The following is a 25,382-nucleotide window of genomic DNA, read 5'->3' as shown; positions in this document are numbered from 1 at the left end:
CCTGTAACATGGGATAGCTCAAAATTGAATGAATTTTGAAAACATAAAAGTGAAATTTTGTTAGGTTTCCTCCAACCAAACTATCTGCAAAATCTTAACATTCAATTCTTATTAACGAAGTCAAATTTTGAAGTCAAACTTTTGATTTTAAAAGTCAATCGAATGTTCTAAGTGAAAATTCGAATCAGTGTTGATGTTTCTTGATAAATTGCTGATTCAGGAAGTTTATAAAGGTGATTCTAAACACAATTCATGTTGTAAATATTATCTAAAACAACCTCTAATTCGAAGTCACGATTTATTTTTTATTTTATTATTATTATTTTTTTTTTGTTTTTGGGTCACGACTGCAGTAGCAGTTTATACTTATAATTTTTTTTCCTTTTAATGCAAACATCTAATTTCTATTATTTATAACTATTTTAAAATATCTTAATCTTCGTTGGGGCAATTTAAAAACTGTCTGGTTGATTTCGATTCTGAGAAGAAGGAGAGGTGAAGAGAAACAGATGAAAACAGTTTAAATTAAATTAAGATGAGAATTATCAGGAAAATAAAAACAGAGCAGTGGTCTTGAGTTGATTCGGGAGTTCAAGAGGTCACGGGTTCGAGTCTCCAATGGGACAATTCTTTTTTAGAAAACCTTCCAAGGGTATACACTCTTATTATTATTATTATTATTATTATTATTATTATTATTATTATTATTATTATTATTATTATTATTATTATTATTATTATTATTATTATTATTATTATTATTATTATTATTTATCATTTATAATTATTATTATGATTATTGTTATTATTGTTATTATCATTAGTTATCAATATTACAACTAGTATTATAATTGTAACTAGTATTATAATTATTATTAATATCATCATGTATATAAGTATCATAACCTTTATTAGTATTACTATTGATATTATGATCATTAGTAATTATTATTATTGTTATGTTAATATTAATAATATGATTTTTATTATTATCATTTTAGTTATTATTATGTAATATCATCAAGTTTTAACAGTATTATTATTATTATTGATATAAGTATGATTATTATTATTATTATTATGAATATGATTAGGAATTTAAGCTATGGAAACTGTAGTTAAAAGTCTAGAAAATTCAATTCGAAATTATGATAAAATTTATAATTATTAACAATGTTATTATTATTATTATTATTATCATTTTATAATTAAAATGAAGTATCATTATAATTGATAATTTGTAAAGTTATTATCTTTTCATTAATAAAATTTAACACTATTATTGTTATTACTATCATAAATATCACCATTCTTATCATGTTAGTAGTATTACGAACATATATTTTTTTTTTTTTATGAAAATACATTACAATAATATTAATAATACTTAACACCATATTTTTTTGTTATTAAAATGGTATTAACTAAGCTATATATAAGATATACCAATTAATATATAAATATTTTTTTTATATATAAACCCTAACATAAATTATTATTATTAAAATGTTATAATGAAAGATAAACACTAGTTAAATAAAATATATAAATTAAATATATCTATATAACAAATAATTTAACAAGCATATTATAAAAAAAAAATATATGTATTTATTCGATTACGATTATGTGTGTTAATATATATACAAATGATATAGGTTCGTGAATCTGAGGTCAACCCTACATTGTTCAGTTTCGTCATATGTATTTTTACTATAAAATACAGTAATGTGAGTTCATTTGATTCCCTTTTACTCTTTACATTTTTGGGACTGAGAATACATGCGCTGTTTTTACAACTGCTTTATTAAATGCTTTTGAAATACATTTTGAACTACGAATACATGAAATGCTTTTATAAATGTTTGACGAGATAGACACAAGCAAAACATTCCTCGAATGAATTATGTAGACGTTATAATTGCCACCATTGAATTATGAGGACGTGATAATTGTCACAATTGATATGAATATTTCTCCCCTGATTATTATTGCTTGGTAACCTAAGAATTAGGGAACATCACTAATTTTGAGAATTAGTGCACGCCTAATCGACACCGGGTTTAACAGCCCCACCCAGAATGTTCACTAGACGGAAGGGCTAGTGGGCGTGGTGTTTAGTACTTCGAAGTTTATATGATTATTATACAGACGAGATGTTCTGTTTTGGGGATATTATTATGCGCATTATATGTTAAGGTCGGTTACCAAGCCAAGCTATGAAAGCAATGAAAAGTGAATGTTATGTATCGAAAGAATGATTTTATACACAGGTTATGTGTATGTTATTTTTGTGCACACGATATGTGTACGGTTACTAAGATTTATGAAAGATGATTTCGTACACGAGAAAGGTGTACTGTATTTAAAAGATATCGTATGTACATTACAGGTGGGTATAGGATTTGGGCCCATTTGTACCATGCAGGATTTAAATCTTGTGGTCTATCAAAATGATGAATTTTATTGTTTTATGATAAACCTATGAACTCACCAATCTTTTGGTTGACACTTGAAAGCATGTTTATTCTCAGGTATGAAAGAAATCTTCCGCTGTGCATTTGCTCATATTAGAGATATTACTTGGAGTCATTCATGACATATTTCAAAAGACATTGTATTTGAGTCGTCGAGTTCATCAAGATTATTATTAAGTCAATTATAGTTGGAGGTATTTTGAAATAGTATGATTGCCGTCAACTTTCGATGTAAAGAAAGTATGACTTTTAAAAACGAATGCAATGTTTGTAAAATGTATCATATAGAGGTCAATTACCTCGCGATGTAATCAACTATTGTGAATAGTTTATATTGTATATGAACGGGGCATTTCAGAGACTGTCAAAATGGTTTTACTAATACGGAGTAATATTTAAAAATTGATATGTGATTGTTATGATTATTGTAGTCATTTTAATATATAGAAGACTGAACAACTAAAATTATAACACAATTGCCAAGTTATAAGTTTGTAAAATGATTAGTAACTTCTACTTAATGTGTGCCTTAAAAGCATTGGAAATGATATAACCATGATTATCGGTGTAGGGCATAATAACAATTTTTAACGAATACAATAGAACTAATGGAAGCTGCTGGACGGAGAAACACCAACGGTGAGTATGAAACTTTTAAAGGTACATCTTCATCAAGTGAATGACTAAAAGTAATAAATTAGATGCTGTAGTCATTGACGGTTAGCGTCTTTTGAACTTTTATTTTTCATGATTTAATAATATTTGCATTTACGATCTTTGACTATACATTGAACTGAGTTATTTTCTATAAATATTTTAATCTTAATGCACAATCTAAGCTTGTTAATAAGTAGATGATAATGTATTCATTTTAAAGAGACACCTTTCAACCTTTTGACACACCTTGATGCATATAAAATAAGCCAGGTGTACATGTTTAATGATATTATAATTACTACAAGTAAAAGCGGTTATATAATAAGCCAAGCGTACATGTTCAATGATATTATAATTTAGAGGTGGCAATGTTGCCCCATTTACTTATTGAGTTGTCTCTTATCTTAAAATGGTGCAATCAAGTAAGCCCAGAAACCACTTGTGAAGATCAATCAAGAGTGCATTCTATGGAGTTCACGAACAAGGATCGTGCTGAGTTTGGTGTCTGTAAAGTAGACATAAACATTACAAGTAACAAATATGAATGCGACCTCACAAAATCCGGTGCAAAGGCTTTGACCTCTTTGATTGTACGTTACATTTTATTCTTGCTAATATTCGATATCACAATTTTAAAATACTGATGGAGAATCCTTAAAATTCTTTTTTCATTATATGTTTTTGATGAGTTAGTACTTTTTTTCTCTTTATCTTGATTTTGATTTGGTATTGTTCTGTCTATTCCAGCTAGAAGAATCATGAACCACCGAGCCTTCTCTAAATGGCATGAGAAGTGAGGTGACATTTTTACCGGTTCACAGACTTGGAGTCAACGGTCAAACAGAACCACGTAGATCTTCCCTTTTGTCCAATAAAGAATGGCTGCTTTTGAGGAAACAAGCTCTAAAGAGGAAAAAAACGCTCTGTAATTTGGTTTCGGAGATTTTATATGCATTCAAGGATTACGTTAAAATTCTCATTATAGGTGTCAATATGGGCGGCTTTTATAATTAGTCAAATGGGTAATATATTACGTTAAAATTCTTATTATATGTGTCAATATGGGTGGTTTTTTTTTATTTATATTTTTAAACATTTGAAATGTTATATTATTTATTTGTGTTATCATTAAAAGTAATTTATTACAATATGTAGGATTTTGAGTTTAGGTTTAGGGTTTAGAGTTTAGGTTTAGGGTTTAGAGTTTAGATTTTAGGGTTTATATTTTAGGGCTTAGGGTTTAGGGTTAGAGTTTAAAGTTTTTAGGGTTTAGGTTAGGGTTCAGGGTTTATGGTTTAGGTTAGGGTTCATGGTTTAGGGTTTAGATTAGGGTTTAGAGTTAGCGTCTAGGGTTAGGTTAGTGTTTAGGGTTTAGATTTAGGGTTTAGATTTAGCGTTTAGATTTTAGAGTTTAGAGTTTAGGTTTAGGGTTTAGATTTAGGGTTTGGGGTTTAGATTAGGGTTTAGATTCTAGGGTGTAGGATTTTGGGCTTAGATTTAGAGTTTAGGGTTTAAATTCTAGGGTTTACGGTTTATATTTTAGGGCTTAGGGTTTATGGTTAGGGTTTAGAGTTTTTAGGGGTTATGTTAGGGTTTAGGGTTTAGATTTAGGGTGTATGGTTTAGAGTTTAGGTTTAGGGTTTTGGGTTTAGATTTAGGGTTTAAGTTAGGGTTTAGAATTTAGGTTTGGGTTTAAATTTAGGGTTTAGGTTAAGGTTTAGGTTTAGATTTTAGGGTTTAGAGTTTAGGTTTTGAGTTTAGGGTTTAGGTTAGGGTTTAGATTCTAGTGTGTAGGGTTTTGGGTTTAGATTTGGGGTTTATATCTTAGGGCTTAGGGTTTATGGTTAGGGTTTAGAGTTTTTAGGGGTTAGGTTAGGGTTTAGGTCTTAGAGTTTAGATTTAGGGTTTAGGATTTAAAGTTTAGGTTTATGGTTTTGGGTTTAGATTTAAGGTTTAGGTTAAGGTTTAGGGTTTAGATTTTAGGCCTTAGGGTTTAGGGTTTAAATTTAGTTCTTAAATTAAAGAATTTATAAGAGTTTAGGATTTAAGGTTTATGGTTTAGATTTTAGGATGTAAGGTTTAGATTTTATGATTTAAATTATAGTGTTTAGTGTTTAGGTTAGGATTACATAATATTATCATATGTGATCTGACAACAATTTTTATTTAACCAATTTCGCAAATTCATGTGTCTTAGCCTGGTGAAATGGATGTAAGCCTTTTTTATTTTTTTTATTTTTTATAGAACGACAAGGATGTTAGCCTTTTTTACGGTATTAGACTTTCTATTTTATTATATATGTATTATTTTTAGGTTCAAAAAACCTACATTAACTATAAGTCAGGTAACACTAATATTGTTTTACCTAAAAAATTTGCTTATCCCAAATATAAATGTATAGATTAAGAAATTGGGGTAACTGATTAACTTGAATTAAATGCACACGGTAACTAGGGATGGCAATGAATCGGATATGGATCGGGTGAGGCCGTATCCATATCCATATCCATTTATTTTTTTTACTTTTCATCCATCCATATCCATATCCGTCGGGTGAAGCGGGTTAATGGATAATTATCCATATCCGTTTAAATTTATTTTATTTTTAACAATTATAAGCGGTGGTTCACTATATACGATCAAAAGTAATATTTTTAATAGTTTATGCTTCCGAAAGTCACATTTTACTAATCAATATAACAAATATTCAATAGATAACCTATTAAACGTGTAAAGATATCGACATGTAAGTTGCTTACTTTTAGTTACATGGAATCACATTTAAACCACCAAAGTACGATAAATACATTTGATTATTTAAACAAAACAAAATATAAGAAGAAAGTTATATTTTTAGAGAAAATATAAAGAAAGATGAATATGAATATAATTAATGAAATATCACTACATAAATGATACTAATTTGAGTAATAAATTTATATATTTAGTTATTTTGGGTGAAAGCGGGTTCATCCATGGATGAATTTTTTCCATCCACATCCATATCCATATCCATTTAGATCGTCCATATCCACGAATAATCGGGTGGATCGGATGGATATCCACTAGATCAGGTATCCATTGCCATCCCTAACGGTAACACCTTAAATGCATGTATTTGGTTCATTTCTAATTTAACTAAATTTTTGTACTGCACCCGTTGACTTTCCAGGCAAAAATACACAACCCAAACCAATCTCAAATAGGTAAACTTCTTACAATTATTACTTACTGTTTATCGATTGTTTCCGCATCTATGAAACATAAAGGTGAGGAAGAGTCCACTCAATATCGTCAAGTTTAAAGTTTAGAGATACATCAAAACAATCAAATCTTTAACATCAGTAGTCTGGAGGTAGTTTACATATAGAAATTGAGATTTTTCGTTGTAGATGTATGCAATTAAACAGCCTTTCAAATTGGTTGTTATTTGGATGCAGTTAAACTGTCTTGATGTAACATTTGTATTTGTAATATTCATTATAGTTCCATTATAATCATTCATTATTTATATTTATTATTTATTTCTCAATTGTATTTATACACATTCTTTAAACAATTATCTTCCTCATTCTAAATGAACAGTTGTTCACTTAATTTTTTTTTTTTTCAATTTATGTGTAAAGTATTTTTCAATAACATAACATCTTTTTTTGGTGATAGGCTACTAAGCGCACTTTTAAGGTTATTCAAAACACACTCAAAATAAATTAAACAAATTTTGCATTATATATATTTTATGCATACATTAAGATTATTATCATTTAGTCATTTACAAGAGGCTACACATCAAATTAACTACGTTGTTTAAATTAACTACGTTGTTTAACTGTTTATCATATCTATTTTTGAACACTATTTAAGTTTTTATACTTCTTTTACTTTTGAGCTTATCTGTTAATATTTATCCAGACTTTTCATATTTTCTCTATTGTATTCAAATCAAATATACATATAATTTTTAAAACCTAATTAAGTTGAGAATACCATACATACATATATATATATATATATATATATATATATATATATATATATATATATATATATATATATATATATATATATATATATATATATATATAGTCTTAAATAAACTCCCCCAAATCTTTCAACGGGTCATATCTTCTCGCTCGCAACGAGTTAAATTTTTTCGACACCATCGTTAAACTCGAAATAATTTTAGGAACACAATGTTACTAACTATACGCAAAACGAACGCTTTTTAAAAACGCTAAATATTTGGAGTACTTTTCATACACGTTGATTTTGCGTTACATTTTTAAAAGTCGACAATTCCATAGCGAAACGCGGAGATGTACACATATTGTTAATTTAACATAACATTTAAATCTTTCACGAGCCATACCTTTTAGTTCGATTCGAGTTGCGCTTCAACGACATCATCGTTAGCCACGAAATAATTTTACAAACTAAACGCAATTAAATACATTGAAAATCGAACCCCCGGCGCGAAGCGAGGGTTCGAAACCTAGTATATACTAATAGACAACACTATTTCACTATTCACCAACAGTAACCAGGGGTTTTTTCGTCATTTCACTTTTTTTTTGCCCCCACCGATAAAATAAGCAACTTTCGTAAAAGAACCAACCCTTCAATGTTACTAAAAGATGTCGAAAAAAAATTATTTTTTACAAAAAAAGCAACTAACTTTTTTTTTCTTCTCTCTTTTCTTCCTCAACGATAAAAGACGCAACTTTCATAAATGAACAATCCTTCAATGCTACCAAAAAATGTCGAAAAACATTTTTTTTTACAAAATAGATCAACTAACTTTAAAAAAAAAACAACGAACGCTAAAAGAAGCAACTTTCACAAAAGGAACAACCCTTCAATGCTAGATGTCGAAAAAAATTCTTTTTTACAAAATAGATCAAGACTTCTTTTTTTAACTCGCATTCAAAACGGAGCCCCCGGCGCGAAGCGAGGGCTCCACAACTAGTTTACACTATAATGAAAGATTGGACGGATTGGTGTAAGGGTCACAATGGGTTTGGGTCAGGTTCGCCATAACACAAGCACCTTTCTACCTTTAAATTTGATGAGTTTTACATATAACTAGTGTTCGAACCCTCGCTTCGCGCCGGGAGTTCGGTTTTTAATGTATTTTATTGCGTTTAGTTTGTAAAATTTTATTGTGTCTAACGATAATGTTGTTGAAACGCAACTCGAGTCGAACTAAAATGTATAACCCGTGAAAGATGTAAATGTTATTTAAAATTAACAATATATGTGCATCTCCGCGTTTCGCTATGGAATTGTCGACTTTTAAAAATTTAACGGGGAATTAACGTGTATGAAAAGTACCCCAAATATTTAGCATTTTTTAAAAAGCGACCGTTTTGCGTATAGCTAGTGACATTGTGTTCCTAAAATTATTTCGAGTTTAACGATGGTGGCGAAAAAATTTAACTCGTTGCGATTGCGAAGATATGGCCCGTTGAATATTTGGGTGGAGTTTGTTTAAGATTTTTTATGAGAATGGTTAATTGACACTTTACCCCCCTGTTTGGGGGTGAATTTGATTTTTTGGATAAAGTGTGGGGTGGTTATATATATATATATATATATATATATATATATATATATATATATATATATATATATATATATATATATATATAAGAAAAAAAAGTTAAACAATAATAAAGTGAAAAATTATGTGATTGATTTAATAATAATAATAATAATAATAGTAATAATAACAATGATAATAAATAATAGTAACAAAAATAATGAATAGTTATTAGATAGTAAAAATTATATGGTCGATTTATAATGAATGAGAAGTGTGTGAAAAGTTTGTGATAAGTTTATAAAAGCTATAAAGTTAACTATTATAAAGGTTGTGGTTGAATTATAAAAAAATAAAAAGTTTGGTGTGCATTTGTGAAGCTTGGAAATAAAACAGTTATTAAAAAATGAGTTACGTAGTTAATTTATAATAAGAAAAAAGTTAAACAATAATAAAGTGAAGAATTATGTGATTGGTTTAATAATAATAATAATAATAATAATAATAATAATAATAATAATAATAATAATAATAATAATAATATATTGTCACAAATACACACTTTGAAGTTTAAACAAGTATTTTTTGCTTATATTTTTACAATTTCGAACTTTTTAAATATTCTATAGTTATTTGCGTTATCATGGTTGAATGTTGTCTTAAGTATCATTATTTCATAAAATCCGCGAAATCGCGGGTCTTTAACTAGTAATCTTAAATATAATAAGGCTTTTATTGTATGATTTTAGCGCAAATACTAAATTCACAAATTAACTAATAGACAAAAGTTATGAATAGTAATCAGGGGCATTTTCGACTTTTCACCTTTTTTTAAATTTTAACTAAATTTTATTTTACCAACAAAGCCCCTCACACTTTTTTGAAAAATTCAAATCGACCCCCCAAACAGGGGGAAAAGTGTCAAATAATCATTTTCATAAAAAATCTTAAATAAACTCCACCCAAATATTCAACGGGTCATATCTTCTCGCTCGCAACGAGTTAAATTTTTTCGACACCATCGTTAAACTCGAAATAATTTTAGGAACACACTGTCACTAGCTATACGCAAAACGGACGCTTTTTAAAAAACGTTAAATATTTGGGGTACTTTTCATACACATTGATTTTGCGTTAAAATTTTAAAAGTCGACAATTCCATAGCGAAACGCGGAGATGCACATATATTGTTAATTTAAAATAACATTTAAATCTCTCACGGGTTATACCTTTTAGTTCGACTCGAGTTGCGCTTCAACGACATCATCGTTAGCCACAAAATAATGTTACTAAACGCAATAAAATACATTGAAAACCGAACCTCCGGCACGAAGCGAGGGTTCGATAACCGGTTAATTTACTAAATTGGAGTGTTTATTTATTTTTATTTTTCAAATTAAATTGTTGAAAAAAATAAGAAACAATGGGCGATCTTTACGAGGGTTTAAGTCGAGAGCATTCAAACAAACGACACATTTCACATAGGAAACAAAGACCCTTTTCCGGCTACATATCCGGCAAACGACATTCCCACATTTTCCACCACCACAAACCACCGTCGTTCGCAAACAGCATATTACCTACCACCTACCTTCTATTCCATTGAAATATCCGCCAACTTCAATCTTCAATCATTTAAATACTCAACAAACAAAAAATAGGGCCACCTTTTTATTTTTATATCTCTAAAAATAAACATTTCTATCATCCTCTCAAGGGTTTTTGATCTACCAAAAACCATAATTATTCATGGCTTTCTCCTCAATTCTTAGATCAACAAACCTACCACCTCTTCTTGAATCACGTCAACCAATCTCATCACCTTCATCATTCACTGCTAATCGATCATCCTTAAAGCGCCAATCTACCTTATTTGCTACTGCTGCTGCAGGAGAATGTTTGTCTCTACAGTTGAGTTTTTTTTTTTCTTTTAAATTTATATTCTGAAAAATCATTTTGTATTGTTTAGTTATATTTTTAACCTTGCAGAGCGACTAAATCGCACGCACGATGCATCAATCCAATCAAAGCTACTGCTACTCAGACGCCGCCAACTATTGCAAGTAAACATGCCTTCCAACTGTTTGATAAAATTCCCCAACTTTTTTTTCTTTATGAATATTATGTTAAATGGGGTCTGCTTGAATTTTGAATAGAATCCGGATCTGGAGGGAAGACCAAGGTCGGAATCAATGGTATGAGTTCTTATTAATATCATGTTAATGTTATTATGATTATGATATAATTATAATATAATTATTAGGGTGGTCTTGTGATTGAAATGAATAATTGTTGAACTTTGAATTCTGTAGGTTTTGGAAGAATTGGAAGGTTGGTGTTGAGAATAGCATCATTTAGAGATGATATTGAGGTTGTTGCGGTCAACGATCCTTTTATTAATTCCGATTATATGGTAAGGATTTGAGGTCCATTGTAAGTATGTTTTGGGTCGGCTTGATGACCTATTTTGGTTAGTCTAATGTTGTAATTTGTAACCTTTTCTTAAGTCAACCTTATATGGGGGACCAACTCCGGCTTTTAGATATTATGCAACTGAACACACAATTATAGGATATATTATACGGTTAGAAACTTAGAATTTTAGGTTGTTATGAAGCGTGTACATTATGTTTAGTAAAGTTCGTTGTTGACCATGATTGGGTTTGCGGAACGTGCAAATTTGAAGTAGTAAGTACTAACCATTTATTAGGGTTACAAACATACAAGGATTGCAGTTGTACTTGAGTGGCAGTGGCCTGCCTCTAACACACTTGAGGTCAGGAGTTCGACTCCACTCCAGGGCAACAATTAATGCAATTCTATCCCTGCCACGTAAGGATCCACCCATGGCACCTTTCCCACATTGTGTTGGGGGGTAAAGGGGAGGGGGGTTTTACTTGGCCGTGCCCTTGGATCGGTTCAAGGTTTCCTCCCGGGCAGCGATAGGGGGCGGGTTAATATCACTGCATCGGCATAGTCGAAACGGGAGATGATCGCAACGGGTGGTTAAGTCCCCTCGGGTGATCCCAAATTCGCTGTTCTAAAAAAAAGGGTTACAAACATACATATAGAAATAGAAATAGCAAAGGATTTCATTGGGTTTTCATGTCTAAAAAAACTTTTGTCATGGTGGTGTGACGAGTATACTTGAATGGTGGGTCATAAAGTTGTATAAATTGCACACTCGTTCTCACAATATGCATTTTCATTGCAATCTTTCTTTTTAAGAACGACAAGCCTACAACCTAAACCGCACACTATATACAATCTCGATAAATATATACACCCGCTACTTCAAGTGAGACTTGAACCCACAACCTCTTTCTTTTCTTTGGCGAAAATAGAAATATATTGTTCTGGAGCTAGCGGAGCTAATGGAATTACAGTGAAATGAAGGGTACAAATTTCCAATTATACATTGAGGAATCAACTACTTGAAACAGTGAACATTAAACAACAACTAACAAACGTGTATGCTACCCCTCAAAAATTGAACAACAACAACAATATCCTTTGAAAAACAATTTGAATCCTGAGAACATGTTCACTCCACTTATTCTTTCACTCTGCTTGAACCCACAACCTCTTAGTTAAAGTATACTTTCCATGCCGCTAGGCCAAAGCAACTGAACAAAATGGGTTATTTTGGATCTTTTTATCGTGTTAGGTTGGTTTGCCAGGTATAGTCTACAACTTCAGCCATATCCTCATTAAACAACCAACCAATTGAGTCTATTTCAAAGCCGTTTGAACTTGTTTGATTGGACCTATATAGTTATAACTGGGCACGCTATTTCAACCCGTAAAACTTTTTTATGACTCAAGTTGGCCAAGCAGTAATCTGAAATGGATTACGTGGATGTATTTTATTGTGTTTGGGTTGTTATCAATGGGTTTAGTTTACACCAACGTATTTGATAGATAACATATGAGACGATTTCTGTTTTTCAGGCTTACATGTTGAAGTATGATTCTACTCATGGTTTGTTTAAAGGAACCATCAATGTTGTTGATGAATCCACTCTGGAAATTAACGGAAAGCAAATTAAAGTGACTAGTCAAAGGTATTTAGATGGTCTTTTGTCAGTAAATAGCATTTACAATTTTGTTTATTTTATTCTAAAAATCAAATTCATTTGTTCTCAGAGACCCGTCAACAATTCCTTGGGGTGATTCTGGAGCTGAATATGTTGTTGAATCTTCAGGGGTTTTTACAACACTTGATACAGCTTCAGCACACAAAAAGGTACAACACATGCTTCAGGTTTACTAAAAGTTCTATTTGAAAATAAAATAGTTCTAAAGTCCTAAATTGATCTTATTAGTTGGTTGCGATGTTATGTAGGGTGGCACCAAAAAGGTGGTTATTTCAGCTCCATCAGCTGATGCACCCATGTTTGTTGTTGGCGTAAACGAGACCACATACAAGCCAAACATGGATATTGTATCCAACGCCAGCTGTACCACTAACTGCCTGGCTCCTTTGGCCAAGGTATCTAATTTTTTTTTTTATTATTATAATTATTATCATTTTTTTTGCACATAGTGGTCTCGTTTTCTTATGCTAAATAGAGCAATATATCTATATCAATGTAGGTGGTTCATGAGGAGTTTGGTATTGTTGAAGGTTTGATGACAACGGTGCATGCAACCACAGGTCTGTCTACCTTTATATTTTGTATATGAATGTGTCTAACCTTTAAACCTCGTTTTCTGTTCTTTACATTTCAATTGTGATTATGATTATATTGTTTTGTCTGTATTGTTCAGCTACTCAAAAAACTGTTGATGGACCATCAATGAAGGATTGGCGTGGTGGTCGTGGTGCTGCACAAAACATTATCCCTAGTTCGACTGGTGCTGCCAAGGTACACGAGTCTTCAAACTTATGATTTTTTTAAACACATGCTTAGATTGCCTAAAATATTTATTGTTCGTGTTACTATCTCAGGCTGTCGGGAAGGTGTTGCCGGAACTAAATGGGAAACTCACTGGTATGGCCTTTAGGGTCCCAACAGCAAATGTGTCTGTTGTGGATTTAACTTGTCGACTTGAGAAGAGTGCTTCTTATGAAGATGTTAAAGCTGCAATAAAGTATGTTATCTTATATCTATCCATCCTATTTATCATTATCATTATCATTATCATTATCATATATATAATTTGAAGATTAATATGGTTTATAATTTCATTGAAGGTATGCCTCTGAGGGTCCCATGCAGGGAATCCTTGGGTACACTGATGAGGATGTTGTCTCCAATGATTTTGTTGGCGATTCCAGGTCCTTAAACTTGATTTTTTTATACACATTTGAATTTATTTACAAATAACATGTGGTGATTTTTTTCCTGATATGTAACTTGGTTTTCCCAGGTCAAGTATTTTTGATGCAAAAGCCGGGATAGGGCTAAGTGCATCATTTGTGAAACTGGTATCGTGGTACGACAATGAGTGGGGTTACAGGTACATAATACATCCCTCTTGTTTATTCCCCTGTTCTTGGAGAGTGTCTGATTTGAGCCCTTGTGGCTGCCATAGGGTTGGTTAAATGGGTCAATTATGCCCCATTTGTTTAAAAATGGGTCGATCTGGGTTGCCCTGGTGGGTACAATGAGTTGAAAGTCGCCAAGTTTCTTCTTTCATTCCTAAATCGTTATATTAGAAAAACAAAAGTTGTTATTTTGACCAAATCAATTTTATCGTCTCCAATACATTGATTATTTTAAAAAATTAAAACACGATATGAACTTAAAGGTGTAGCTTGGCAAGCCCAACATGACCTATTTGGGTTTGGCTATGATTTTTATCTTGACCCGTTCCTCAATCTGCTTGGCCTGTCCATTATGGCACATCTAGTGTGGGTTATTAAACGATTGTGTTAAATTGATTGTGTGCAGCAACCGGGTGTTGGACCTGATAGAGCATATGGCGTTGGTGGCAGCAACCAACTGAAAGAGTATGTCACTGTGATTGTCTGAAGGACAACATGAATTTGAGTTTTTTTCTTGGGCCATATTTGTAGAAAGTGTAGAATTGAACCAATGATTTAATGTTTGAACCAAACCAATGTCAGTTGTTATTGCCTTGTAAAACATGATACCAGCTTGGGAAATAATGAATCAAATGATTATTTTGGCACAGTGTGCCATCTTTTTTCTATTTTTGACCAAACTTGAAGTTCATGGTATGCATTTGATGTTCTTACTCTTAAACTATACAATCATTCTCACCATCAATGCTGTTAAGATGTGTTATTTGATCATGAATTTGATATGGTCAGTACTCAGTATTACCATATTAACTATTACACAACAGTTACGAATAGAACCAGGGGTATTTTTGTCTTTTCACTTTTTTGTGTTTTTTTTTTTTTTGCTTTCTTTCAAGTATCACCACAAAAGCCCTTACACTTTGTTCAAAAGTTAAAATTGGCCCCCAAAACAGGGGGTTAAAGAGTCAAATCAAAATTTTCATAAAATATCTTAAATAAACTCCACTCAAATATTCAACAGGTCATATCTTCTCGCTCGCAACGAGTTAAATTTTTCCGACACCATCCTTAAACTCGAAATAATTTTATGAACACAATGTCACTAACTACACGCAAAACGGACACTTTTAAAAAAACGCTAAATATTTAGGGTACTTTTCATATATGTTGATTTTTCACTCGCAGGCTCCGTAACTAAACACAATAAAATACATTAAAAATCGAACCCCCAGCGCGAAGCGAGGGTTCGAAAACTAGTTTTCTCCAATTGGTTGGCTTTTGGCCAATTTGAAGATGATGTAACCAACACCATTATAAGAATAGAAACACCATAAGCTAATGGTTCAATATGATTAAATAAGCCTAGACTGCCTAGTTACTATAACTGTACATTTCTTTTGAAAAGTTTTTCTAATCTATTTGGGGATTTAGAAATTTTTTATCATCTATATACCATCTAATTGAGTTCATTATTACCGTTTATGATAATTTTTTGACCATTCTAAACTTGAGATCTCTTGTGAAAATATGAGAACCTAACTGCTGGACTATATGTTGAAATGGTTACTACAATTGTCCATCATGAAAACTGAAAAAAAAAAAAAAAATAAATAAATGACATGAGAACCTAATTGCAGTGGCAAGGTGATCTACCATTTTACCACTACAAACCAACTCATTCATTCATGGCCATTTCATCTCTTCGTAAACCCACCAACCCATCCGCTGTTCTTCAATCTTCCCATCAATCTGTCTGAGCTCCGGTTGCGGTTGGTTTTAAGATAAACTTTTCTATGTAATTCAGGACCTTAAATTTTACTGCTTAATGCTCATTTACACTTGAAGGATGTCCACCTATGAGGCTATGACTTATGTAAAAATTCAGGCTCTAGGGAAGGTGTTACCAGAACTAAATGAAAAACTTACCGATATGGCCTTCAGAGTGCCTGCCAACAGAGATTTTAACTTGTCGACTTGAGAAGAAAGCTTCGTGTTAAGATGTTAAAAGCTGCAGTGAAGTAAGCCTCTAAAGATTTTTCCTTCTTTTTAACCATTTTAAGTTGATTGTAATGTAATTAATATGAATGGTTTTTCATGTTATTCGAGGTATGCTTCCGAGGTTTCCCTGCAAGGAATCCTTGGGTACACTGATGAAGATATTGTCTCCGATGATTTCATTGGTGATTCCAGGTATATCTATCTATCTATGTAGTATCTAATTTTCCAATTAGATAAGCAACATTCAATTGGATAAAAGAGTTGTCTGTTTTGTGTGGTCCATAGGAATGGACCATTTGTGAGGAATGTGATTTCTTCCAATTGTTTTAAACATTATCTTGTAATTAAAACTTTTTTGCCAAATTACTTTCTTATTTTTGAAAATAAAAACTAGAAAATTTAAGTTTCTATTTAATGTTGTATAAGGTTTTAACATGTAATAATGGAGTAGAGGTCAGTATTTTTTAATTATTTCTGCCAGTCAAATAAACCCCCAAATGTGCATGCAACTGAAAATAAATTTGAAATTCATATTATTAACCAATCCTCATCTAATGAACAAATGCCATAGACCTTGTCATTTAGGGATAACTAAAGTGCAAGAGAAAAATCGAAAAGAAGAATCCCAAAACAAAACTCCAAAGAGACAGATTCCACAAACATTGTAAATTACAGGTGTTCCAACAAGAGTACCAGATAAGTTACTTATGCAATTCACATAAGACACCACCGCTTAACGTTCATTAACAATGAACCATTCTATTTTTCTTTAATTTAGCAAATATAATATAATATCGTGTTTCTTAAATGATGGACCTATGTGGAACTTAATTGGTCAAAGCAAATAGAACAAAACACCAGACGAAATAGAAATCATCCGAATCATTTAACCTGTTTTTGCAGACTGCTACAATTTGTGACCCCAATATTCAATTAAATAAAGCCAACTTAATCAAGCACACGGGGCTTTTGTTGAATTATGCCGTTCTCTGTCAGGTACTCTACAAATTCATCAATAAGATATGGCCAAGCACCTTCAGCATCGTAGTTTGATAGGGTAGGATCCACAATCTGCATATAGGTTAGTAGAAACATCAAGTTTAATGGAGAACGAACAAGCGATAAGATTCTGCATAGACCACCTAAGCCTCAAACATATTGAAATTATGGTTTCCAAAAATCATGCATATGGTCTCGTTTGTTATCCTCATTACGATACCATGTATTTCATGATGGCAGATTAAAATACATTTAAGTTACAAAATGAACAAACATGTATATAGGTATTTTGGGTTTTACATTTGACCTTAAACGGAGTTAAAAAATTTGTACTTACAAGGATACAAGTCAAACGAGTAAGAAGTTTTTTTTTTTTTTTTTTTTTAAGAAAAACGGATCAAACAGGTTTAAGTAGTAGCTTAAAGTGTATATCTTATGCATAAAACCTAGGTGAACAAATTTGATGCAAGTATGCTTGAAATGAGGGCTTGTATCTTACTCTTGCAAATTCCAGTAGTTGAGACCAAGTGTCTCGAGAAATAGCCTTATTATGCCGTGCCTGAAATGGAAAAATAATGAAAAACAAAAGTAATTGATAAACCGAAACTTATAACACAAGACAAATAAGTAAAACGATCAAGGTGAAAGTCTTAAGGTACCTGTAAGAATTGGCACCAATGCTCAACCAATGGCCACTGCTTTTCTTCGAACAACAATTGCCACATTCCTATCGCTGTATCCAATGCCAAAGATTTCTGACCCTGTAATCATAAAATATATTAACAGTTTCTGCTTAATCGTTACTTAATTAATACATACATACGGTCATACGGATGTACATACATATGTGCATGTGAATGGATAGACTCATTACATAAACTAGTACACAAATAATCAAATATCTAGCCATAGTTTTTTCTCAAGCATCTGTAGCTTTGACAAAATATAACTATATAAGACTAACCATACTAACTGTCATTAAAACCTAATAAAGTAGTATAGTAATGAATAATGATGCAGGTAACGACAACTGTGAAAATGAAGTAAATAGAAAAAATTGTGCCACATAAGTACCTTTTCTTTTGCCCAGCCAAATGCAAAAATGTAAATCTCCTTAAACTTCTCTGATTAAATAAGATAAAATACAACAAAACCAATTTCAGTAAATCAGTATCAGCTCTTTCATAGAATCAAAATGGTTCAAGTTCATGGACTAGAATACTAGATGCATCAAATAAAAAGATGACCTTTAGAGTAACAACTATAGTTAAGCTAGTTTTTAAATTATGATAGCAAATGCTAAGGTATAATACTTAATACTTACGATCATCTTTCAGCTCAGACCGCATTAATGGTATCTTTTCGCGAAATTTCTCCAGCGAATCTACCCTGTAACGAAAAGTGATTAAAAAAAATTTCAAATTTCAGAATTTATCAGTTTATATTTACCATAAAAAAGGTGTAAATAATTGTCTTTACCCAAGAGACTGCAAGCCACCAACAAATTCCTGCTTTGAAAATTCACACATGGTAGCAGCTTTCATGTGCCATGAAACAACCAACTGAAACAGCATTAGCAAAATTTGTCACAAAACTTACCCTGTAGGCCCGCTAATAGATTTCATCTGTGTAGAACTTTACTATAATATTCCTTGAAGACTTGAAGATAATTTTTCTTTTCAAAAACAAAATATTAGTTTTATCTATGGAATGCTTAATAAACTTGAAGTTGGACCTTCGATGTACTTAAAATATAAAAAAACCAAACTTAATATGTAAATATACATCTTGACATACCATAACAATATCTTGTGGATCCACCTGCAAGAAAGAGAACAGGTATTAGTATACAAAAGACTCCGTCATCAATCAAACATCAACAAAAACCTTATTTTCTTAATGGTCATAATCTCCAACCAGAAAATAATGTGTTCTCAGTGTAGATTCTGAGTAGTTTATACATTAAATAAGAAAACCCAAGTAACCTTAATGATTATTTGTTTGAGCATATGTGTGCTTCAGTTACCTGAAGGTCATTGCAGAGATTACTAATACCATCAGCCATAATCATATCAGCATAAGGATCTATAAGACAACACAATCAGATTCAATAATCATTAATAATATAGTTCTGTAAATGAAAACGATTTAATGCAAAATGCATAGATAAGCAATGTCTTAACAAAACAATAATAATGAGTAATCTTACCTTTGTATTTATTGTAGAGTTTCTCTATATGTTTTGTGTCCGTATATGATGATTTAGGAACAGGCTGGCTATAGAAGATATCAAACGCCCCATCAAGATGCCAATCGCTAGTCTTCAGTGTTTGGAGAGCAACCTTTTCACTGTGTTCATATGAAACAAGTACAAGCTACAATTAATCAGTCAACAAAAACTGTAAACGCAATCAAGATTCTCAAATGAAAGATAACAAGCTTTTGAACAGATAAAAGTATCATTACTAGGCTTTTAACAAAGTTAACAGATAAATAAGAAGGGTGGATGACCTTGCTCCAGTAATGGTCATAAACTGCTGAATCTTGTCACGGTTTCCTCTTCCCAGTTTGTTCTGTCAATAACAGTGAACATAAAATGAATTCGTTGTATCTATAAAAATATGCACAAGTGGCTTCCCACTTAAGTAACTACACATTAGCACAAGCAAGTAAAATACTCCCCATTCCCGAGTAGCCTGAACGTGAGAAACCTTACCCGTTTACTCATTTTACATTAGAACATTTGACCATTTACTAATGCTAAAACACACTCACCTTGTTCCATCATCATAATCATCATTATGCATAAACTTCGATAACAGACAAATTACTTCTACACTTGAAAACTAACCTAATTAGGTTAACTCTTTATCTAAACCAGTTCTTTTTTTAAAGGCTTTATCTAAATCTAAACCAATTTAAGCTAAAAACACATACATAAACTGCAATTACAATCAATTTATCGATCGTGAAGAACAACTTTACGCCATCGAATTAAAAACAAGAAAAAGCGAACACAAGTAGAGAATTATAAGGTATGAACTGAATGCTAGATATGTAGACGATAAATTACCATATTGAAATTGCTGGTTAAACCCTAGTTATTAATAGCTAGCTACAGAAGGCTGCTGATACACTGAAATAGATATACCGAATCTAGGGTTTCGTAACCTAGGTCTTCCGATTGGCTCAATTCTCGATTGGTTCCCGCTGGTAGAAACCCCAATTTTCCCCTTAATTTGAATTATGAAAGTTTTCTGCTACCCAAGAAGCATCCACTGCTTGAAGTGATTACAGATAGCGGGTGTTTGGATCCGAATGCCTTCTAAACCCGGATATTCACATACATATGTTTTCATTCATCGTAGACACTTGTTTGCTTTAGCGGGGTTTTGTGTTTTTATCTTCTTCTGCTACTAATTTGCATTTTGTATTTATACTAGTAAAATAGGGCCCGCAATGACGGTTCCTTTCGAGTTACATATTCATATTTAACGTAGTGTTATGTATTTACAGAGTTTAAAACGCGTTGATGTGGGTATATGTTTGGATACGCATGGTGCTAGAAAAACCGCGTTAAAAGGGGAACGAAATCATCGATATAATGTAACTAGTTTGGGTTGTTTATTATTTGTGTGTGTGTGTATATATATATATATATATATATATATATATATATATATATATGAAAGATAGCCTGAAATGTTAAGCATTTTTTAAAATGCGTCTGTTTCGCATATAGTTAGTTGCGTTGTATTTGTAAAATTATTTCGAGTTGAACGGTGGTGTCGAAAAAATTTAACTCGCGGTGAGTGAAAAAATACGACCCGTTAAAAATTTGGGTGAAATTTGAGTAAAGTTTTTTAATAAAATAATAATTTACGTGTTATACCCCGAAGAAGTTATAGATTGTACCATAGTTTAGGGGCAAGTTTTGCAAGTTGGTGTTGGTTGTGGTTTGATAAACTTGGTATGGCAAAAACGATCATATTTTGGACTATAATCAGTATATAGGATAAATAAATTAATTTATTTTATTATTTATTATATCATATTTGTAAATTTGTAAAATCTATCTAATTTGTAATTGTAACTTGAGTTGTATGTATTTTTGTAGTATTTTCGTATAAGATGACGTACATAAAGATTTACTAGTAAATGATAAATTTTTGTAACGACAATCTTTAAAGATGCTATCAACGTTTATATAATTATTGCACATTTCAATAATTGTCATTTTTTTTTTTTTGGAAAGGATTACTCCGATGAACTTTTATTAAAAATAATAAAAGAAAATGATACAACGCAATTATGAACAACTGCGAATGAAAAGCCCAAACGCCAAGCAAAAAAAAAAAAAAAACAGCCTACGCAGAGGCAAACAAACAAGCTGTAACGACCCGTCAAAATCGCTATTGACGCGGCACGTTAATCATTGATTCCACAGTGAGGTTTTGACCTCTATATGATACGTTTTGATAAAATATTGCATTCATTAAAATAAGTGACTTTCTAAACATAGAAAGTTATAAACATGTGGGCAAGTGCTTAGGTATAAGCAAAACCCCGAAATACATAAGTCTTTAATTTACGGGTTGACATCACAGTCCAATTATTTATTACACAACGCAGTTTTATTTTGAATGCAATAAACTTTGTACAAAGCATGAGAGACTCCATGCAGGCAACAAGCACATCACAGCGGAAGCATTCTAAGGACCTGAGAATAAAACATGCTAAAAAGTCAACACGAATGTTGGTGAGTTATAGGTTTAATTGCTCGAGTCATAAACATATATAAAGATAGACCACAAGATTTCATCAAAAGTTTATCAATAGATTCTACGTAACAGAGCACCCTGGTAACTAAACTTAACGCTATAGTGATAATTACCCCATTCGTTTTAATACGCGCAAACCAACGTGTCTTAAACTCAAATAACATACGTCCGTTAAAAGGCTAGCGCTCTAGCTCGGACGGGGATGTCAAGCCCTATGGATCCATATACAATTATTCGCGCCCACCAGTCCATATCCTATGTACTGGCAGCTACTAGTTACCAAAGCTAAGGGATTTTCGGTTTAACTCAGTGTAGAATTTTGTATGTACTTGTGTCTTATTGCGTTTAAAATAAATTGCATGTATTCTCAGCCCAAAAATATTTAAAGTATTTAAAAAGGGAGACTATAACTCACAGTTCAATATTGCGATTCAATATTGTAGGCAAATTGCGTAGACGTAATGATGGTAGATGACTGTATGGTTGGCCTTGGATTCAAGAATAATACCCCGAATAATACCTAATATTTCCTTAGCTTAAAGCGGTTTGAAACCCGAATTAAAACACCCTCGTATATACCTTATTATTATTAAACTTAAATTTAAAATTATAATTATAATATAAATATAAATATTAAGTTAAATATGAAAAACATCGTCGAACAAACTGCGTATTTATATTACTTTTCGATTTACTGTAGCTCATGCGATCGCATGAGTTTTCAGTGTTTTTGCCATGCGATCGCATGGCCGCCTTTTCTGTTTCTGTTTGCTAGTTCGTCGACATCAAATAGTATTTTACTGTAGCAAATAATGTTTTACTGTAGCAAATAGTGTTTTACTGTAGCAAATAGTGTTACTGTAGCAAATAGTGTTTTACTGTAGCAAATCACTGTAGCAAAGTCGTTTTCACTGTAGCACTGTAGCAAAATACGGTTTTACTGTAGCAAATAGTGTTTTACTGTAGCAAAGTCATTTTTACTGTAGCAGTTAATGTTTTACTGTAGGAAAGTCATTTTTACTGTAGCAATTAATGTTTTACTGTAGGAAAGTCGTTTTTACTTGTACATCTTATAATATATATATATATATATATATATATATATATATATATATATATATATATATATATATATATACATACATATATGTATATTTACATAATATTAAATCATAAAGAGAATTGGTTTAAATTAGTCGAAATTTTTCGGGTCATCACAGTACCTCCCCGTTAAAGAAAATTTCGTCCCGAAATTTTGAGTAGTACCTGTTTCATGAGCGATATCAGTGAACAAATGTGGATACTTTTGCTTCATTTGATCTTCACGTTCCCAAGTAAACTCGGGTCCTCGTCTTGCGTTCCAACGAACTCTAACTATCGGTATTTTGCTTTGTTTTAATTGTTTGACCTCACGGTCCATGATTTCAACAGGTTCTTCGATAAAATGGAGTTTATCATTGATTCGTATTTCGTCAAGAGGAATTACGACATCCTCTTCAGCTAAACATTTCTTCAAATTTGACACGTGAAATGTGTTGTGAACACTACTAAGTTCTTGCGGTAGCTTTAATCGATAAGCAACTGTTCCAATTCTTTCGGTGATTTCAAAGGGTCCTACGTACCTAGGACTTAGCTTTCCTCGTTTACCGAATCGTACAACGCCTTTCCAGGGTGACACTTTCAACATGACTTTGTCGCCCACTTGAAATTCTAGCGGTTTTCTTCTTACATCAGCATAACTCTTTTGGCGACTCATGGCCGTTTTCAATCGCTGTTGTATTTGAATGATCTTTTCGGTGGTTTCGTGAATAATTTCTGGTCCAGTAAGTTGTCTTTCTCCTACTTCACTCCAACATATAGGAGATCTGCACTTTCTACCGTAAAGTGCTTCAAATGGCGCTGCGTTGATGCTCGTATGATAGCTGTTATTGTATGAAAATTCTGCCAACGGTAAGTGTCGATCCCAACTGGTTCCAAAGTCAATCACGCATGCCCGTAACATGTCTTCCAATGTTTGTATTGTTCTTTCACTTTGACCATCTGTCTGTGGGTGATAAGCGGTGCTCATATCTAATCGAGTTCCCAATGCTTTTTGTAATGACTGCCAGAAACGTGATGTGAATCGGGTGTCGCGATCAGATATGATAGAGATGGGTACACCATGCCTGGAAACTACTTCCTTCAAATATAGGCGTGCTAATTTCTCTATACTGTCTGTCTCCTTTATTGGTAGAAAGTGAGCTGATTTAGTTAGACGATCGACTATCACCCAAATAGTATCATGACTACTTGCAGTCCTTGGCAATTTCGTAATGAAATCCATGGTTATTCTTTCCCATTTCCACTGCGGAATTTCTGGTTGTTGCAGTAATCCTGACGGCTTTTGGTGCTCAGCTTTGACCTTTGCACACGTCAAACATTTGCTTACATAAGTAGCAATTTCTGTCTTCATATTAGGCCACCAATAAAACTTCTTGAGATCGTGGTACATTTTCCCGTTTCCTGGGTGAATTGAGTACCTCGTTTTGTGTGCTTCATCTAGTACTAGTTGCCTTAGATTACCATATTTTGGTACCCATATCCTATCAGCAAAATACAGGGTTCCATCGGCTTTTACCTCAAGCTGTTTTTCTAACCCTCTGCTCATTTCGCCTTTTTCATTTTCTTCTTTTAAAGCTTCTAACTGTGCTGCTTGAATTTGCTTTGTGAGATCGGTACGAATTGTAATATTCAAAGCTCGGACCCTAAGAGGTTTTACTCTTTCTTTTCGACTTAGGGCATCAGCTACAACATTAGCCTTTCCGGGGTGGTAACGGATTTCACAATCGTAATCGTTTAACAACTCTACCCAGCGACGTTGTCTCATATTGAGTTGTTTTTGATCAAAAATATGCTGAAGACTCTTATGGTCAGTGTACACTGTACACTTGGTGCCATATAGATAGTGTCTCCATATTTTGAGTGCAAAAACTACAGCTCCAAGTTCCAAATCGTGTGTTGTATAGTTCTTTTCATGAATTTTTAGTTGTCGTGAGGCATATGCGATAACTTTTGTGCGTTGCATTAATACACATCCTAAACCTTGGCGCGAAGCGTCACAATAGATCACGAAATCATCATTTCCTTCTGGTAATGACAAAATGGGTGCAGACGTTAACTTCTTCTTTAACAACTGGAATGAGGATTCCTGTTCTGTGGACCAATCATACTTCTTTCCCTTTTGAGTCAATGAAGTTAAGGGTTTGGCGATTCTAGAGAAATTTTGAATGAATCTTCGGTAGTAACCAGCAAGACCTAAGAATTGGCGGATTTGTGTTGGAGTCTTCGGTGTTTCCCATTTACTAATGGCTTCGATCTTGGCAGGGTCAACTTTAATTCCATGTTTACTGACAACATGTCCCAAAAATTGTACTTCTTGTAACCAGAAATCACACTTCGA

At 32.3% G+C, this 25,382-nt stretch overlaps 2 protein-coding genes and 1 long non-coding RNA gene across 3 annotated transcripts; 1 reads left to right on the top strand and 2 right to left on the bottom strand.

Annotated features, from left to right (window-relative positions):
• Window positions 1-10,169: 10,169 nt before the first annotated feature.
• LOC139852514 (glyceraldehyde-3-phosphate dehydrogenase GAPCP2, chloroplastic-like) lies at window positions 10,170-14,809 on the top strand. Its single transcript, XM_071841815.1, has 13 exons — window positions 10,170-10,584; window positions 10,664-10,737; window positions 10,831-10,869; window positions 10,987-11,087; window positions 12,626-12,738; window positions 12,821-12,920; window positions 13,020-13,166; window positions 13,271-13,331; window positions 13,445-13,542; window positions 13,626-13,768; window positions 13,872-13,955; window positions 14,048-14,137; window positions 14,572-14,809. Exons 1-13 carry the CDS (start codon window positions 10,424-10,426, stop codon window positions 14,624-14,626), a joined length of 1,266 nt encoding a protein of 421 aa, XP_071697916.1. The 5' UTR covers window positions 10,170-10,423; the 3' UTR covers window positions 14,627-14,809.
• Window positions 14,810-15,691: 882 nt separating this feature from the next.
• On the bottom strand, window positions 15,692-16,420 carry LOC139852515 (uncharacterized). Its single transcript, XR_011761101.1, has 2 exons — window positions 16,092-16,420; window positions 15,692-16,027 (listed from the first exon to the last, which is right to left on the bottom strand). It is a non-coding gene; the product is annotated as an uncharacterized lncRNA (long non-coding RNA).
• A 371-nt stretch (window positions 16,421-16,791) lies between these two features.
• LOC139853080 (uncharacterized) lies at window positions 16,792-20,549 on the bottom strand. The gene is made up of 11 exons (XM_071842444.1): window positions 20,236-20,549; window positions 19,674-19,735; window positions 19,372-19,511; window positions 19,189-19,247; window positions 18,960-18,983; window positions 18,642-18,724; window positions 18,487-18,551; window positions 18,237-18,286; window positions 17,822-17,923; window positions 17,662-17,721; window positions 16,792-17,234 (listed from the first exon to the last, which is right to left on the bottom strand). The coding sequence occupies exons 1-11, from the start codon at window positions 20,236-20,238 to the stop codon at window positions 17,112-17,114; spliced, it is 771 nt and encodes a 256-aa protein (XP_071698545.1). The 5' UTR covers window positions 20,239-20,549; the 3' UTR covers window positions 16,792-17,111.
• Window positions 20,550-25,382: the final 4,833 nt, after the last annotated feature.

Source organism: Rutidosis leptorrhynchoides, chromosome 6, assembly GCF_046630445.1.
Source record: "Rutidosis leptorrhynchoides isolate AG116_Rl617_1_P2 chromosome 6, CSIRO_AGI_Rlap_v1, whole genome shotgun sequence".
NCBI lineage: Eukaryota > Viridiplantae > Streptophyta > Magnoliopsida > Asterales > Asteraceae > Rutidosis > Rutidosis leptorrhynchoides.
The sequence above is the reverse complement of the archived record's forward strand: the minus strand, read 5'-3'. Positions and strand labels throughout refer to the sequence as shown.

Bases quoted from the DNA above. Each gene is read 5' to 3' on its own strand.
- LOC139852514 (XM_071841815.1), top strand. From the start codon at position 10,424: ATGGCTTTCTCCTCAATTCTTAGATCAACAAACCTACCACCTCTTCTT. The intron at 11,088-12,625 runs GTAAGGATTTGA...TCTGTTTTTCAG, and splicing joins TTATTAATTCCGATTATATG to GCTTACATGTTGAAGTATGA. The intron at 14,138-14,571 runs GTACATAATACA...GATTGTGTGCAG, and splicing joins GACAATGAGTGGGGTTACAG to CAACCGGGTGTTGGACCTGA.
- LOC139853080 (XM_071842444.1), bottom strand. The intron at 19,512-19,673 runs GTCATCCACCCT...ATATGAACACAG, and splicing joins ATGACCATTACTGGAGCAAG to TGAAAAGGTTGCTCTCCAAA. The intron at 18,287-18,486 runs GTAAGTATTAAG...TTATTTAATCAG, and splicing joins GTCTGAGCTGAAAGATGATC to AGAAGTTTAAGGAGATTTAC.